Source organism: Egretta garzetta, unplaced genomic scaffold, assembly GCF_000687185.1.
Source record: "Egretta garzetta isolate BGI_Z169 unplaced genomic scaffold, ASM68718v1 scaffold272, whole genome shotgun sequence".
In the NCBI taxonomy this organism is placed as follows: Eukaryota; Metazoa; Chordata; class Aves; order Pelecaniformes; family Ardeidae; genus Egretta; species Egretta garzetta.
The window spans coordinates 802,957-822,181 of NW_009258966.1; the positions used below are offsets into that span (position 1 = coordinate 802,957).

Sequence of the window (19,225 nt, forward strand, 5' to 3'; positions counted from 1 at the left end):
TTTATATACAGAATTTATTTGTGGCTACCCTCTTTTCTTACCTGGTACTGTCCTTCTTATCTGCCTTTTCTGCAAGTCTCAATATGGTAGCTGGGTATGTACAAGTGTTTTGAATAGCTTTCATGTGTCGACTACCCTGTTTCTTGAATCTAAATCTGAAGGTGTCCCTCCTCTGCCTGTAAAATGCATTTCTTTCTCATGTAGATTTCTGCGGTCACACTACACTGCCAGGGAGTTTGGCTGTTGATATTTACTTCAAAGATGACTCAGATGACAAAGACGAGTTATTTCAGGCACTCTTAACTCAATATATAGGAAACTGTGGGATTTGAGTTAAAAAATTTGCAGAAAACCTCTTCGAAATTTCAATGCTGTATGATACTGGGAGGGGGCCTTAGTAAGATTGGTGTTGGCTGCCCCAGACCTCCTTATGTCTTTTAGTATCTTTCATTCAGAGCAACCTTTTGTTCTGTGTTTTCTGTTTGAACCACCAGGCCTGTGGGAAGACCACATTCCATTTCAGCGGGTGAAGCTCTGCATTCAGTCCCGCAGCCGCAGAGCTGCCTGGCAGAGGGAATTCCAGGGGCCTCAGAGAGGTGCACGGGGGCTGGTGGGAAGCAGAGCTCAGAGTGGGCCATGCAGCTCATGCTGGCCTCTGCGCTTCTGCAAGCACCTATGGCAGCGTCCCTATACTCTTCCCAGGATGCCTGTCCCTGCTTCCATGGCCTGTGCAGTTCCCTCTTGCTCTTTAGTTTCACCAGTATCTCTCATCTCAGCCATGCCGGTCTCTTCCCTTCTTTGCCTGATTTCTTACACTTGGGGTTGAGAGCTGTTGCGCTCTATGAAACACATCATTAAAGGTCTGCCGGTTCTGTTCTGTCCCCCTGTCCCTGAGGACTGTTTCCCAGGGAGTCCTTCTGACTATCTCTTTGAAGAGCTGGAATTTTGCTTTCTTAAAATTTAGGGTCCTGACTATGCTGTTTGCTATTGCCACTTCCCTCAGGAGCGTGAGCTCCACCAGTGCGTGGTCACTGCATTGCAGGCTGCATCTGATCTTGACGTCTCCGACGAGCTCACTTGCATTGGTGACCACCAGGTCCAGTATCACATCCTGTAGGGTAGGGGTGTCTATTACCTGGCTTAAGAAGTTGTCCTCAATGCATTCTAGGAACATGCTGGATTGCCTACAGCTTGCTGTGTTACTTTTCCAGCAGATGTCAGGGTGGTTGAAGTCCCCAGTAGGACAAGAGCCTGTGAGCACAAAGCCTCCTGGAGTTGGAGGAAGAACAGTTCATCAGTCAGCTCCTCTTGATCTGGTGGCCTACAGTAGACACCAACGACAAGGTTCCCTTTGTTGCCTGTCTCTGATTTCTTACCCATAAGCTTTCGACTTGCTTGTGGCTATTCTTCAGGGACAGCTCTTCACACTGTAATGATTTCTTGCTATAAAGGGCAAGGCCTCTGCCCCTCCTTGCTTGCCTGTTCTTTCTGAACAGCCTGTAGCCATCAATAGCTACATTCCAGTCATGGGATTCATCCCACCAAGTTTCTGTAGTGGCTATCAGGTCATATACACATAACCACATTCACAGCCTGGTATATTTTTCCTAATCGACTTCAGATTTGCTGTTGTCAAATGCTGCTTAGGTCAGTCTGCTGGAGACACATCCGATGACCTAAACGACAGAATTTCTTACTGCAGATGAATCATCGTGGAGAAATCATTCTCATGTGAGAAGATATCTGCACCAAACAAGTGGAAGAATAAAAAAACATTGCAGGAATTGGGAGATATTAGTATTTCCTTTCTCCCTTTACTCTTCAAAGATTATGAACTGAAAGAAAACACTGCAATGAGACTTACCCTTTCTTTACACTGACCTTTGTTAACACTAGGAGGAAGCAATGTTACGTAAAGACAAAGTCATCACCTTCCAAATGCTGCTCTGCCCCTAAGGCTTGTGGAGTGTAACAGAAGATACAGTTTCAGTGACATTGACCTCTGTCAGGGTATATTGCATTATATGAAAGAGCCTTATTAAAAAAAAAAAAGTCCATTAAACTATTTAAAAATGCTTATTTATCCAGCTTGGAATACTTTACTTGTTACACCACTGAATTCTTCCATTTTACAAAGTATTTTAATTTATCAAGGTGACTCTTGAGTGATGAGGGACGGTCATTTTTACAAGTAGCTCAGCCCAACAGACAAGAATACAAATAACCCTTAGGAGCGCGTTGCTCGTAGGAAGGTGGCAATAGGCCTCAGAGGAGACAGCATATAAGTTTCTCTGTCTGAAGGTGCTCAAGCTCACCTCTCTCTCATGCCTCTGCTCCTACCCCACTTTACTCATTTTAATATTCTCTGATTATGAATGCACTTGTCAACATTTAAAGAGCTGTTATCTGTAATTATCAATGACAGCTGGAAGGTGTATTGAACTCCTCTGAAATAAACTAATTAAGAACAATTCCAGTGACTAGAAAGCATAAAATTCAACACAGGCTTCTCTGAAGCCAATATGAATAGACAGAAAGCTTATATAACTTTTGCCATCCGTTATTACTGCTCGCCTGCTTTAATTAGAGGACCCATAAATGACTGAAGAGGACATACGTCAGTGGAACTGCAATTTGCTTTTTGGAGGATGGATATAATTTCAAGCCAGCAGGAAGACTGTAGTGGATGTGAGGAGAAGGAAAAAGAGAAATAAAATAATACTGTGCCGTGATTAAAAGTCACACCAATTTACACAACCAGGTTTAGCACTAACTCAATTATTCCAGAAAGACAAACAACTGAATTCTTACCTGCAACTGCTTCGAAGTCTGATGTCCAGACTTTACAGGGATGTCCAGACAGCGTCTTATTTGCATGTATACAGAATTAATCAAAACACTAGAATGCACACATGCACTGTTAAGGATTTTACTGCTAAGATGCTTGCAAAAGGCTCCTTATTTGCTAGAGAATTTAGAAATATCACTAGAGAGCCATCTGAGATGTTAGGCAAACAAGCGAGGGTTTGCAATCCAAGGCAATGGCGCTTATCCCTAGCAAAGAAAAAACATTCAAAGTTACCCCCCTGCCCTGAAAAGAACATGGTGCCTTACTGGTGCACATCTCTAGGTCCTGCGTGGAAACAGATGCAACTCTGTACTGGTACTGCTGCCCCTCAATGATAAGAAAGGTCCCCAAAATCACTCCAGATGAAAGAGATATGGACAGGTTTGAAACATGAGCCCCCAAAACAGAATGATGCTGTTGTAAATGAAAGCAGCTGAGAATCATTCAGACTGGAACAACCACATATCAAACTGGCTAACAACCCTTTGGATGGATTCTCTTAAAGACACCTGGGTTTATTACTTGTTTCTGAGAATACTACTCTTAAGAGCTAGCAACAACCATCAACAGAAGGTTTTTCACACACTAGGAAGAAAACAAAACGCAAAACCTCCAAATGACTGCAAGTACATATACATATTCAACATAGCAAAGTCACCTGAACCTCAACACTACCGGTTTGAGTAACTAGTTAGCATGAGCTAACTAGAACATTCTGAAGGTAAATACATTGGGGTAGGCATGAACCCATGTCCTGGTTTTGGCTGGGTTAGAGTTAATTTTCTTCATAGTAGCTGGAAGAGTGATGTGTTTTGGATTTAGTACTAGAAGAATGTTGATAACCCACTGATGTTTTTAGTTGTTGCTGAGTGGTGCTTAGACTGCTCAAGGACTTTCTGAGCTTCTCCTGCTCAGCCAAGTGCATAACAAGCTGGGAGGGAGAACAGCCAGGACAGCTGACCCAAACTGACCAAAGAGCTATTCCATACCATATAACGTCATGCTCGGGGGGAGTTAGCCAGTTGGGGGGAGAGTGATCACTGCTCGGGACAAGTTGGGCATTTGTCAGCGGGTGGTGAGAAATTGCATTGTACATCATTTGTTTTGTGTATTCTATATATACTCTTACCATTATTATTATTGTTATTCTTTTCTCTTATTAAACTGTCTCTCTCTCAACCCAAGGGTCTTACTTTTTTTTCCTGAATTCTCTCCCCCATCCCACTGAGGGGGAGCGGGGAGTGAGTGGCTGCGTGGTGCTTAGTTGCCAGCTGGGTTAAACCACGACAACCCAACATGCCAAAATCGTTCATAATGGCTATGCAGCCCACAAAGCAGATGAAAAAATTAAACACCTGAATTGTACTCCTAGCGAAAAGTCTACCACAATACTGAGAGGTGTGCTCAGTTAGCCATGGTAAGGAGAGCAAAAGGAAGAGCCTTTCATAGTAAAGTAGGGAGGACTTTCTGTTCCACCCAGGATTAACACCTATGACCCAAGTCACGGTGCAGGAAAAAGCTGAAGTCAGGCTGAAGTCTAGGGTGCGTATGTCAAACACCCATGTAACTTTGGGGTGTATCTTCTGTGTTTTTAATTAAGGCCAGTATTGGGGATGCAACTGAAGCATGTGGATTTTGTGTCCAACTGAAACGACGCAGGATAGAAATCATCACAAGAATACTTACAACTGGTATGGTTCTTGGGTTATTCTTTCATCCTCACCCAACGCAGTTAGCAAACTGATGTTCTTTAGTGGACTGAACTCCAACCTGTTAACTTGCAACAGGTTTCAACAGTGCCAGTGTCCCCTGCCTGAGTATTTTTGCTTCCCACTTCCAAAGGGGAGGAAAAACCCCACTATTAGCAGTCTGTTCCCTCCTTGTACAGCAGTGCTTTAAGGTTTCAGACAATCTTTGGGGCTAAGAAAAAAATGACCTTGTAAATTTTCAAGACCATGTTACCTACAGTAAATACCATATTCTTAAACAGATGTATTGATAATTTATTTCCTAGACTCAAAGTTAGTTCCTCATAGTTCCTTTTTCTTAATACATGTATTTTTTTTATGACATTATACTTATAAACAGGAAAGATGTATGTACAAAACTATTTTTTTTGGTGCAGCATGTGCATGCATAAACATACAAAGCTGCAATCAGTCTTTCTCATACAATTTCTTAAGAGAAAGTAAAAGGACACCTTTATTAGTCACAAAGTTGCTTGGTAAATAGAAGCTGGGCAGTACAGGCAGTGATAGGGAAATGACTGCTGTAAAGGTAAATGCTGTGGTTAAAGGACATTTCTTCAATCATTTCTACTGGACGGCCTCTCTGAGGTAGTGAACATCATGTTTGTTCTGTTTCCCATCTATTCGTGATGCAATTCATGTGAGATACTTGTTGACATACTTCAGACTCACATTTCTCTGCCTGAATCGAAGCATGGCTGATAGTACAGCTGTCAAAAAATAGATTTGTGTATTACACATAGAATTTATCCTTAAATGGTCAGATTCACCTGCAGCTCTTTAATGGCTTACTTGGTCTACTTACACAGTCAGGGCAGTTACCTCCCAGTTTGGGGGAAGAAAAAAAAAAAAAAAAAAAAAATCGATCCTCTAAGATAAAGCAAAATTATTTTGTCATTCTGACCAAGGAGACAAGCCTTAGATGGCCTGAATTCCTCAAAAGGTATCAACATGGAACAAGTCTGAATAAGAAAAAAAGACACTGAGCACAGAGAATGTTGGTCACATTTGTGAAAACAAATTTCCAGGTGTTCATGTGACAATCAGTGGTTAAGAGCATGCTTTCTTCAGGAAAACATACAGCCACAGCTGTTGTCTCAGTTCTGGCCATACGTACAAAATGAGGAATTCACTCTTATCTGTTTCCCTGCTGCCATCATGCTGGCCCTCATGAGAATGAATCTACATGAAGAACAATCTGGCTAGGGTGACAGCCTTTTGTGAAGTGTAATACCTCTCAGATGAAAAGGTTTCCCCTGAAGAATTAATGCTTACCACTTTCCATGTAATTTATAAGAGTAACTTATGTAAAAATGACTGCCTAAATAAGGTGGGCAGAGCTAAAGTTCAAGAGCTTTCTCCTGTACACAAAAAACCCCGTAATGACAAGATGTAAATAAATAGAACTGACTTTCATCTTCCAATTGTTTTAATGGGATCATGAGAATTGAAGACAAAAAATAATGTTCATTTTAATAATAAACCAGGTAGATTCATAGACATTAAACAATATATCTCAGGCAATATAAATGAAGACTGACAGACACATAGAGGGAGATATCAAAGAGGAGTATTGCTTTAATTTTCTTCAGAATTAATATAGAAATATATGTACCTTTATAGGAACTACATACATTTTATTTAAAGGTGTACAGTAAGAAAAGAATGATTCGCTACCATTACTGAGAAAGAAAAAGGCGACAATATTAACAGTTAAGTTCTTTTCATAATTTTCTGTCTACGGCAATTAAAATGGCTTGTATATTAGCAGTATAATGAATCAGTACACTGATGTTAAGTAGCCTGCAAATGTTTCAATCATTGGCTCTGAACTAGTAGAAGTTTCTGTCTTCTGAAGTTCTTCATTGCTGTGGTAGATGATCAAGCAGTTCAGAGTTTGGCGTAATCTTTCAGGATCATTTCCAATTTCTGGCTCATCATGAGGTTCCCCTTCACTTTTAGTTTACCAGATAAGAATGCCTACAAAAAGCAGAGGAGGGGGAAAAAAAAATTTATTCATCTGTTCACCCACGATCCAAAAGTTGCTAGAACCAAACAAGAAGCCAAAGGTAAGTGCTGATGTTTAGTGCTTGGCAGAAAGCACTAGGTGCACGATGCCCATTGGTTATTAGCAGAAAACCATCCAAGTTCAATTTTAAGAGCATCCAGAATCACAGTTTTCTATCCTGAGTGCACACAAGGCCAAGTCAATCACCCAGGGGGAAAAAAAAAAAAAAAGCAAGTACAAAGCATCTCAGTGGCCTCCAGTTCTTTTCTACATATAGCACAGAGGAGGACTCCTGGTATAAGACAAACTTCTTCACAGAAGCTGATGGCAAAACTTCACCAGGGCTCAAAAATAAATCTCCCAGTCCTCCCTCCCTATGCTATAGATATTCGTATGTCCTTATATGAAACAAGAAAATGGAATGAAAAGGCCATCTAATGAAAATTGAAGGCTTAACGGAAAGGTCAGCTACTCACTCAAATTTGTAACAAATCCAAACAGGAACTTGCACAATATATGCACATGCATATTCCAAAGAAATGCACTGGCTTTATATACAGCATATTACAACAAACAGGAACTAAACAAGATTTCATTGCATTTGCAGAATCATTGATCAACCACTATTTTTCACTGAAATGCTGGTATATTACATTTTTATTGTCCCTACTTCAAAGAGCTGTATACCCTGTTTCAATCTAGTTCAGTATTTTTTTAAAACTAGTTTTGCTTTGTTGTGGCTTTGCAAGTTGAAAGCTCTTTGAAAGTTCTGAAACAATATGCTTTTTTTTGCATAGTCCCATTAACTTGAAATACATTCAAATAAGGAATAGAGAGAGCCAGCAGAAAAGGATTTGAATAGATGCTTTGAGCTTCTTTAGATGAAAAACTTCACAGAAACTCAAAGGAAATACTAATGCCTAAGAATAGATAATGTTCTTGAATTGCAATCGCTATTCTTTAGCATTGTGAAGATTACACGTCAACAACTTGTTTGTTTATGCTTTATGCTTGCTATATACAGAGGGTCACAAAGGATTTGCTCATGTGGTATGTAGGACTTGTAACAAACATTTGCCAACATTGTTAGTCTCCAATTTTATAATCAAAATCTTCAGTAACTTCTGCTTGGGATCAAAGAAAAGGAACTGTTTGATATATGATGAGCTTAATTAAAGTTTTCATTTGCTCAAGCTTTAATCCGTAACCTGACATATTAAATTTGTAACAGTTTAGTTTACTTTTACACAAGGCATTTTTATTAGCAAAATTAGCAGTTTCAAGCAGTTGATTACTCCAAGAAGCTGAAAGTGCAGACCCAGATTACATACTTTGCTTAAATCTTTCTTTCACTTAAAAATCTACCTAGTTTGGGTGAATTTTGACCAGTTTCAGTGGATCTACATAAATGCATTGTTTGAGATTTCTCTTTGCTGCAGTAGTAACAGTAAATGAGAATATTGCAACAAATACCAACTTCCTGCAACATCAGCAGCCAAAATACCCTGAATGATAAAACTGGCAAGCCCTAACTTGGCAAATCACATATTGTGAGGTGCCACGAAACAAACAAACAACTAACTTTGTACTGTCCATCTTTATGTCATTTGAGGTATCTTTGTCTCAAGATGATAGAGATGGCATCATGTCTTCTGACTTAATTCAGAGTAAGGTAATGATGCACTTACACCTCATCTGACTCTGGTTTGCACTGTCAAAACATCCATTGTTGCAGATTTTGGAATGCAAACAGTCATGAACCTGAGCTTGCTTTAAGGCAAATAGTATGCCCCCGTGCAAGCGTGTATGTCTGTGATGCACAGGTTTTACCTTTTGGGGGTTGGTCTTTTGTTGTACCACATCCATGAAAACCTCGTCTGAGACAGTGAAGGTGGTATCAGCAGAACTTCTTGCAGGTCCTTGATACACTGCTCCAGAGCCATTCTTTAAGTCAATTGCTGAGAAGAGACAGGAAAGATAGTTTTATTTGAAAACAAAGATAAAATTTTCAGTCTAAAGAACACTACTCTCCTTATCTATTATTATGAAGTGTCCAGTCTAAACATAAATCTTGAGCTAACAGCCACTTAGAAAATTAAAGGGGTTTAATTCTGCTTTAATGAAAGAAAACAATTGAGATTAGAATAGAAAAAAAAAATATTCCTGGGGGAGCAGGTTTACAGCAAGGACTGCCATTTGAAAATTCTTGAATAGATGGCAAAAACCATTTTTAAACAACACTTAAGATTCGCAGGATATTAATTAGTGCAATTACTACAAAAATGTTAAACTTAGTCATAAAGCTCTAATGTTTTAAAACAGCATCCTATATTCAGAGAAGGCAAATGTGGTGGTGTTCAAACATGCTGCTCCATTTTCCCTGTTCTGCCCCACAGGCAATATAGCCTGTTCTGCTTCATGCAGAGCATTTAAAGCCTTGCCAAATATCCGTCTTTCTCTTCTGGAAAGCCAAAAATTCCTCAAAGTGTCTGGAGCTTCAGAGTGTTCTTTTCCCACACCAAATGACCTGCCAAAATAATCTATTACAAGGCTAACACTATCAGCTATTGTGTCATTTGTTTAGAAGAATATTTTGACAGGATGTGCTCTGCCAAATCATTCTCAGATTTTGCAAATTCCCAGTCTTTCCCTTTACACCTTTTCCTCTTACCTCCCTCACCTTCCCTCCCCCCCCCCCCCCCCCCCCTCCTATCCCATCCCATCCCATCTTTTTAAGCGCAAAATAAAATCATTATTCAAGTGGATGTTCCCGTAAGGACATGACATCTTGAATCACAGAAACATGGCTACCTAATCAATATCAACACTGCCAACTGGTTTCTCATTATTTCAGGAACAGGTTTAATGGACATCACTAACTTGATGCAATAAGAGGAGAAGAAAGAAAATAAAATTACGGAGCACCAGATGAATAATCTATACCTTCTACATTTGTGGGTAGGAGCTGTGTAACATTCTTTTGATCCACAACAGTTTCTGTATAGTCTAACATCTTAAGCAAGCCTTTAAACATTGTTCCTGTAGGTTATGCAGGCACAGGCTATTATTTAATTTTAAAAAAAAAAATCATCTATTGAATCATGAACTGCAAGTTTCACCGTGGATACCACCTCCTCAGATTAACTAACCAAGCTTAATCGTCAATGCGCTTTTAAAATATACCCCTTATCAAACACCAGCAATGTTACAAACCATGATGCAGCCAAACCGAGCTCCCTTTGACCCAAATAGCACTGGTCAGCAAGCCCCATGTATAAATTCACAAAACACATACTTGGCTTTCTAGGATGCTTACAGGTCTTAATAATTTATTTTTAATCACTTCCAAACCTTAAAAATCAAAAGAGGATGAGTCCCTTTCTCGTGTTTCATTTTGCATGCATTACTGGTTTTGGCTGTCCCTACCCTTCCCAGACTGTTCCAGAAGGGAACCCAGAAGCTCAAAGCCTGACATAACATCTCCCAAGACACAACAGACCCTCTTCTCCTTCTCTACTCAGCACTGACTGGAAAAGCAGTTTTGATATATCTCATTGATAATACTCATCCCTCAGTCTCTGCAGTGTAAAGTTCAGATGACAAAAAGTTAGAATTAAAAACGTGTAATGACTCAGACAAGGTCTAACAATGTCTAGAGTTTAATCTGAATATAGTACACACTTAACATTGTTACAATCCCTGTTCTCTTCCATTTCCTATCCAAGTCTCAAGAGCATTGCTTATCAATCCACATCTATAATTAACCGTAAGCTCTCAAAGCACAAATATGCCTGTAAACATCGCACAAACATGGTACCATGGGCAAAACCATTACATTTAATCACATCATATCCTTAACCCACCTCAAATTAACTTGTTAGAAATTCCAAAAAAAAGGACCAATCTAACTGTATATTCCTTTTTCAAAAGCATGACAATACAATTTCCATTTCCTCTTTATTATTTTTAAAGAGCATTAAGATTTTTGCTAAGGAAGAAAAAAAGAAAGAGCAGAGCAGCCACAAAAGAAAACAGCTCTGACAACAAATACTGTCTTTTTCACAAAAAAACCAACCAAAAAAATCCCTCACCCCCCCCCCCCCCCAAAAAAAAAAAACCCAAACCCAAAGGAACAAACAGGAAGAAATGAAATCCCAAAACTTGATATGTAAGCCCTTAGTGGGTGAATTCTGGTGAATCACACTGTAGAGTGATCCAAACTACACCATATTTTGGTATTTTAAAGAGAGAAAGAAAGTGCCCTCCTTATAAAGAATGGGAAACTACCCCAAAACCTTGCTCTTTTTTTTTCTTTTCCAGGGGAAAAAAAAAAAATAGTATTAGAAACATACACGATCATTTTTCTCGCCTCCTGACCTAGCCTAGAGTATTCAGATGACAACTGAGACTAACTACAGCACTGGCACACAGACAAATGGATATAACCTAGCAATGAAAGAAATGAGCCAAATACCAGAACAGATTCCAACCATCAGAGCAAAAAAATTCTAGCTTTCCAAAATGACCAGAGAGGTGCCTTCTTGTAAAATACAACTCTATGAGATAAAGCTATGTAACACAGCTGCCTGCTGTAGCAGGAAATGGTCTCAATGCAAATCTCTTCTACATGTCTTCTACACAAACCTCCTGGATACACATCCCCCTGGGTATAGCTACCGTCACGTCACTGCAGCTTGTACGCTGCACTACGACTGCAGCAGCCAGTTTGACAATGGCTTGGTACTGGCATGGCTATGTCAGTGCTCAGGTGGCTGGTAGCCTGGGCAGCTGTCAGGCGACTACCTCACATGCTGCTAGTGCGGCTCCACAGCTAGCAGTAACAGATGAGTAGGCTTAAGCTGTCTCCAGTGCTCTTTGTTCCTGAGAACATGTAGGCCTCCATGGCTGCTACAGACAGAGCTCTTCTCCCAGCCACGGCTGATCCATTCCATACAAAACCACAAGTCTGAAACACAGGCGTGGTACTCCTCAATACCTTGTGTGACAACACAAACTTAAAGCTGAAGTCCCTTTTAAAAATCAACTAGCTTCTTAAATATGTACAAATTTAGTATTACACACCTGGCAGAAAAGCAGAATCAAGCAGTTGCAGTGGATGAAACAGTAGTTATCCTTCAAATTTTTGTTTTTACTTGTATACATGTGTTATATTACAGTAATTAAGTGTCTCTGAATTATCATCATCCATAAGAAGCTGTTGTCAGAGAAATAATAAAACCATCCCAAAAAATCACATATATACAAGCTAAATACTAGACATGGACATTCTACAGCAGGTAGCCAAGTGGCTTAAAAATCTAAGATCTGGGGCACAGGTTTTGCTTTGCCTTCAAAGAGTGCCTTACCGTTTCCAGGAGAGAAATACTAAGGGGTCAGACTATTTTTTCTTTGTTTTGGTTTTTATTCTGCTTTACCAAGGATAAGTAACTGCAATAGATGGCTCATTGTCAAAGCAAAAGGAACAAAGTGTCACCCACTCTTCCTTGCCTGAAGTCATATTGTATCATAAATTATTAAGCAGTTTCACCGTAATTTGTCAGATATTCACAATCAACCACGATTTCTCCCCAGTTCTCCTAACAAAGTTCTATTCTTCTGAGAACTAGAAAGGAACAGAAGTATCTTCTGCCTTCAGCAGTGCCTTCAGAAGCATACTGAAAAGCAACAGATGGGTAAACTCTTCTGAGTGCTGTTCTAGAGAGCCATTAACTATCATCTAGCAAATTTCAATGCAATGTCTTTTCTCTGTGGAAAGAGAAGTTGAAATTAAGTAGCCTAACTCTAAAAAAAAGATAAATATTTTATAACCACTGGAAACAAAGGCAATTGTTGTACAGTAATAAATATGCAGGAGAAAGCAAAGCATGCTTTAGGTAGTGAAGCCAACTGGAGAAGTCAAAGCTGGGGAGTCTCAATTAAGAATTTTGTTAAAAAATAAGAAAATATAGCTCCAGTACCACTGAGCTTATTCCTTAGGTTTTGATACTGCCAAAATCTGTATTGCTTTACCTTCTTAAGAGGATTAGAAGAGCTTGCTTCTATAGAGAAAAACCACTAATTAAGACCAGTTGTCAGTGGCTACAGTTCAACGTTGTTTAGGCAGCGAATGAGCTGTCCAAAATTTCACATCCTGAGTGCAAGATCAATGGTTCTACACCTCCCCATGGCTTCACACCATCCACAGAGAACTACATAAAAGTAAAGGTCATCGCTAATTACACAGACTAGTGTTACTAACATTAGCGCTACCACCAAAAAGTGTCTCTGTAACAACAAAAGCTAAACCCAATTCAAAAACCCCGCTTCATTTAAAGTAATAAACAAAAGTCTTGGTGTACTGCAGAAAATAGAGACCAAAAGGTTACAGTTGCATTTAAAACAAAACACTAAAAATAAACATAAATTTAAAAAAACCCTTTTAATTCCTGGAAGTTTGGAAAACACCCGAACAACTGCATACATGAGAACGAACTTCACAGTGATCCTTACTAGGAACTACTTTCTCTTGTTTGCTTCCCTCCTAGCCTCCTCCCAGATCTTAAGAGGCTCAATCATTGAGTCAGACAGCAAAGAACTGTGGGGCCCAGACTGCTTCTAGTGCTGTCAATTGCTACAGTTTTCACAACAGCACAAAGCTGTGAAAAACTGACAAGTCAAAAAATTAAGACAAGACAGCACAGCTATGTAACAAAGTTAGGAAAGGAAAGTGGCCTAGCAGGTGGCCCAAGAGAACCACAAACTGCCTGTGAAGGCCCAGGAGACCCTTAGAAAGAGAGGCCTAAAAAGAAGATAGGTAATTAAACAATTAGCATCAACTCAAGGCTTAAAACAAAACAAAAAATTCCCCCAAAATAATCCACCTCCTCACGTTTCAGTCATTTCAGTGATCAAATGTCAAGAATTTTGACCATACATTGAAGGAGTATGCAGTATTCATCCACAGGAACTGAATTCTAAATTAATTTTCATGTCACATTTTCCTCTTTGCTTTATTGTAGCTATGTATGTTATGTGATCTAGCTCTCAAATCAGCAATTTTCTTTTAAGAAAAGAGAAAGATAATTCAAAATTTTTATAATCTAACTTAGCATAGCATTTACAAAACTGATTTTAAATTATTGGACACATAAGATCAACTAATAATCAGGGGCCAAATTTAAATATAGTGTAAAGAAGTGCAATTCTACTGACAGAGTTGACTAACATTAAAATCTGACACAGGTTTGAACCCAGGCAAAATAGTAACACGTAATTAAATTCAAGCTATAGCAAAGGTAGTATTTTAATATAATCTTCTGGTTTTAAAGTAAAAAATTAATTGTCAAAGGCTAAAATTTTTAATTATGTACAGAAGTGTCTATTCCATTAACAATAGAAAAAGTAAAGCATTCAAGTCAGTAAATGGCATTGTCAATGTTACATATTCTAAACTGGATGTCATCGTTCATGTGTATTACAGAAGTCTCGGTGATGACCATGTAGAGGTCTGTCAGAAATCTTTTGGGTTATCAACAGCATCTTAACTGCAAGAAAGCTTCCTTTGAATGCAAAGCCACAAACTACGCTCTTCTTCCACATTCGCCATGCAAAATGAATTATGGTACCATCTGGTAGAAGAGACAGTACATGATAATGCTCTTGAGTGCTGAATAATAATGTATTCAAACAAGCAAAAAGATTTAAGCTGGCAATTGCTTACAAATCTTGAATGCTGGCCTCTGGAAGGTTAGTTTTTTTTGCCTTGTGTTTGGGGTTTTTCTTAATGACCAGAATAGTCATTCATGGTTTCAGAAAATCCCCAAGATAAAAGTTCCATCATGCAGATACATATACCTTGCCATTAGAAATCTACCATTAAATAGCAACAGTAGAATGTTTTTAATCCACAGAAGGACAAACTGTGAGAGTTGACAATACAGTTGTCACAACTGCTAACACTCTGCCAGTGAGTTTACATAACCATTTTAATACTTTAATATTGCAATTTAATATTTAAAATAAGCAAAATTTTAATTTAATGGTTTTATTTTAATATTAACCAACTCCTGCTTTCTTCATCCTTTAACTGCTTGAGATTTCAAAGACACACCAAAATACTCAGAAAACCATGAGACGACACAGAAGTTCTTTGAAAAAGTGATATATAAAGGGAGTACTTGCATACCAATATTCCTGATGAGAAAAGTAAGCAATGTTTCCCACACCCTTCTTGCCATCTAGATATTTACACTCAGCCTTATGTATTTACTACACCATAGAGACTGCAGTAATTCATAAACGCTAGCCACTGTTTTGACACCTAAGCTTGAAGTAACTGACCACACTATACAAAAATTTGCAGTAACTTTTCCAAGATTTTGGAAATGTTTTATTTAAGTTTCTAATAGCACTCAGCAACAGGAAACATTTAAAATACTAGATTACCTCCTCCACCCTCCATCCCACAGGGAGCTTTAAGTAGTTCCAAATTCTTATAAAAGTACAGATATTGTTCACTGCAACAGAAGCAGAGGGAACAAGACAACGAAAAGTTATGTCTATTTAATACCTTTCAGCTAGGGAAATAAGCACTGGAAGAAGGCACTACTTTCCTGCCACTGTTTCAGTAGGAAACAGAAGAGAGGACAAGCTTCGTTTGAAAAACAGACAAGGCTGACTCTTGATTTACTCAAAGCAGGAGTACTCTCTCTCTTTCTCTTTGGATACAATGGCAAAAACATCCATTTCTAATAAAACTTGGTCTCATGAGGCAGGTAAGGCCACTTCTCAGGCCTAAATCTTTAAGTGTGCCTGTTCTGCATTCAGCAGTTTGCAGCTTAAGGTCTTCTTTAGTGAGAAATTTTATTAATGTCTTCAACATTCCTCATCAGATTTTTCTTCCATTGATTTGTCCCTCCATTTTTTGAACATAGGTAATACTGAGTTTAGACGACAAACAAAACAGTTCCAAAATAAAAGACAATGATAAATCATCTTGAAGATAGACCATCACTTATATTACATTTAGTTACATATGAAACAATAGACATGACTGACGGTGTACAGAGTGATTTTCTAACAAACACAAGTATCCACTTTAAGCGTGTTGGAGTTTAATCTATGCGCTTCTAATATATGTTCTAAAAGTGTAAGCATGAACACAGTAAAGACTTCATAAGCCTTCTGTCCAGGTTCTACGCATGCCCATTGTTTACATTACTGAGTGTAAAAGTGGAAAACTGCAGACGGTAGGAAAGATTAAGAGCACTAGTGAGTTTTAAGACAGTTCTTCTGAGTTGAATTATGCAGTATTTAACCCCCTCTCATTTTGATGTGTATGTACTCAGCCTGCATAATCTACAATGGTATATTCAATGTATTGATTAACTGCTATACAAGTGGAAATCACCCCTTATCCTTCAAAAATTGCTTAAAAGGCAATACAAGTAGAACAGACTATCTTGATCAATTTATGTTTGGTATTTTTCCTGAAACTTAACAGCAGTCTTTCTCTGCTGGTTAACATCAGGAAAAGAGAAAGTGAAATTACAGGTTTCTAAACCTAAAAGGAAAACCTAAAAGGAAGAGCAGTTCCTTAAATGCAATAACTGTTTATTAAGAACAGACATTGTAAAAACAATAGTTTAAAAAAGTCACAGTCTATGGGACAAAAGACAACACAGACCTGATCTGACCTACCAACATGTCAGTCTCCCCCTTCAGCCTGTCAAAGGGCAGCCCACCTCATCTGTATCTCCCTCAAAACTGTTCTGACCGGATCCAAGCATTGAGACCAATCAAAATGAAGCAGTCATTGAAGGGACAGAGTTGACTCCAAAAAATTGTTGACCCTAGAGTTCCTCCACAAAAAATCAAAGGCCTGGAAGTTATAACCTGACTATGATTTTTCCCTTTGGAAAAAAACTTTACATTCTCCTAACAGACCATTTAGGAACACCTCATCAAAAAACTCTGAATAATTCCAAAGACAATGAAATATATCCAATTACTAAAATTAGACTGCTTTTTGCAAAAGCACGTCTTTATAAACGGAGCACAAGAAAATTTTTTTGAGGAAGTGGTTTTGCCCCCATCAGACCATTTCACATACTTGTATAATCCGTTTTACCAGGAAACACTTACCTTCTGACCCATTGCTATTACAAGCTTTAGTCTCACTTCGTCAACCCAGTCCCATGCTTAAAGGATGGGTATCATTATACCTTCATTAAACCTTGATCTCAGAAAATTTGAATGGAAAAAAATTGGGCTATATTTTCACTGAAGTGACAAGAACAATGCAGTTGAAATAAATACTTACTTGTTTTAGATTAGTTAGTGTGTACATCACCAGAAGACTAACTACTGCAACACAGAGCTCCTAGTAGGTTAAGTTAGCCTGCTTTTCTAAGTGCACTGCCAGTCCATTCTGGAAAATGTAAATAGGAACGCACAGAAATTCTAGAGGATGGTTGCCTATGCCTACCTCTAAATAGGCAAATTACAGAAGTCTGTTCCTAGAGCGGTTAGTAACTGCCATTATGGAACTTTACCTGACCTCCTTGTCATTTGTGCATTCAGTATACATTCAGATTTTTAGGTCCAAGTGAATATCCATTTACTACCTTATGCTTATTTTCAAGATATCAGTTTCATTAGAATGACTATAATTAATCTCACTTCATTACAAAAATGCACCAGGGCATTACAAAAATGCACCAGGGCATTACAACGCTACAACTTACTCCACTGCACTGCCGTTTTTCCATCTTTAGTGATGTCCCATTGGAATACAGCATTTACTTTCTTTACCAATTCATTTCCAATCTCTTTTACACGACGACCAATTTCTTCAAACACAAGGTCACTCTGCAGCCCTGCAATCTTAAAAAAAAAAAAATAAAAAAAAAAAGAGAGAGTGTGAGTATGAAGACTTTAAAATTGAAACTCCTTTTAAAAGGTACTAAATATGTCTGTTATTTCAAACATTGTGTCCAGGAAAGTCTCTATTGCAGAATTATTAAATGCAATTGAGATTTCTTCCACCACAAACAATCACCTCTAGCAACTGTCAACATTAGAGTACATTGAAGCAGAAAATGCTTCACGGACACTTCCTTGAGAACTATTTCAAATCTTGTTTTTGCAGTTTTTGTCATTTATCACTACAGTTTAAGATATGTTTTATAATTAGGGCTCTAAGGGCTTCCAAATTGCCCTTTATTCCCTTTGGAGGATAACCATTGCCACTTTTTCCATGGTGAATGGCATGTTAGTTTTTAGAACGCAAAGATGTTTTTACCAGCACATTACTTTAACTTGACATGGAAGATGTTCAAAACACACTGCACTATGACCACAGTCAGAACTCAAGTGTAGACTCAATATGTTTATCATTTAAGAGTGGGATTAGCTACATATACATTTGCAACTTTTCCAAATGTATTTTTTGCAAGCCTTTCATTGTCTTTCTTTAAGAAATATTTGTACTGGAGAAAACGCTACATTTTAAGAAGCTGCTCCAGTGACATTTTTAATCTAACTGCAATTGGAGCAAAGAAGTTCTCACAGCTTTAGTTGTTCTGCTGTACCTACCTGAACACCAGAATGCAATACTTGTCACCTCTTTGGTTAAGCCTAACATTTTCCATTACGTAACAGAGTTCCCAATGACACCTGAATTTGCCAATCTTCACTCTCTCAGGCTAATTTCCCCTGGTGGATGTCTACCCCTGTCAGCAAAGTTCTACCAAAGCACCTTAATTTCTCAGAGTAAGCTTAAAATAAAAAAACCCTGTCCTGCCCATGGTAAAAAAAAATCTCTGTTATTTCACTGAAAAGTTCTACATGATATGTTTGAACCTCAAATGCAGATTTGGCAACAGTTCAGAATGTCAGAGGACTAAACACAACCAGCAAAAAGAAACAGGTTCCAGGAATATATCACAGCTTTATATGAATGTCACTACCTCAGTACTTCAAAAACTGCAACGCATTAAAGTTTCACCCTTTGCAGACAGGAATCAATAGGGGAAAAAAGATAATAGTTTATTAAGGCAATGCACTGTGCACCCATACATTACTCAGCATTGCATGTACAATTCTGTCTTTTGTGGCAAGTCCAGTATCCAAGGCTTAATGCATGCATGCAGAGTGCAGATCATATGTTAGGCCTAACCACATCCACAAACAGCCATCAGAGACTTCCTTCAAAATGATTCAATCACAAAACTGTTCTTTTCATATGAGTACAAGTTCTCATTTTCATTTTTTCTGTTCTTCTAATACCTTCCCTGCCACTCTCCACATGTCTCTCGGAAAAAAAAAAACCGAGAAAGGAAGATTACACACTTTTACAACTTATACTGAGTTTGATCTTCAACATCTACAAAATAAAACCAAAATGCTTCTTTTACAGGTACAGCCCTAAATTATAGGGACTAATTTCAATCTTAAGTTATGCAAGTGTTCAGAACTAGTGGCCCTCACTGATGCATGCCTCTCTTGTTTTGTAACCTACAGCACAGTGCTTATCCTAACACTTTAATTGACATCAAGCACTTCCAACTTCATCAGCCATCCTGCGTATCTTAAAATGTCTGTATTTTTCTCCTCAAATAG

General features: G+C 38.4%; 1 protein-coding gene across 2 annotated transcripts in view; it reads right to left on the reverse strand.

Annotated features, from left to right (window-relative positions):
- Positions 1-6,097: 6,097 nt before the first annotated feature.
- The window catches only part of HSD17B4 (hydroxysteroid 17-beta dehydrogenase 4), a 61,317-nt gene continuing 48,189 nt past the window's right edge, over positions 6,098-19,225 (reverse strand). For both annotated transcript variants that reach the window (XM_035890206.1, XM_035890205.1), the window contains 3 exons: positions 17,350-17,488; positions 8,435-8,562; positions 6,098-6,576 (listed from right to left, as the gene is read on the reverse strand). In XM_035890206.1, coding sequence (XP_035746099.1) covers positions 6,487-6,576; positions 8,435-8,562; positions 17,350-17,488 — 357 coding nt within the window. In that variant the 3' untranslated portion in view covers positions 6,098-6,486. The remainder of the gene's footprint in view (positions 6,577-8,434; positions 8,563-17,349; positions 17,489-19,225) is intronic.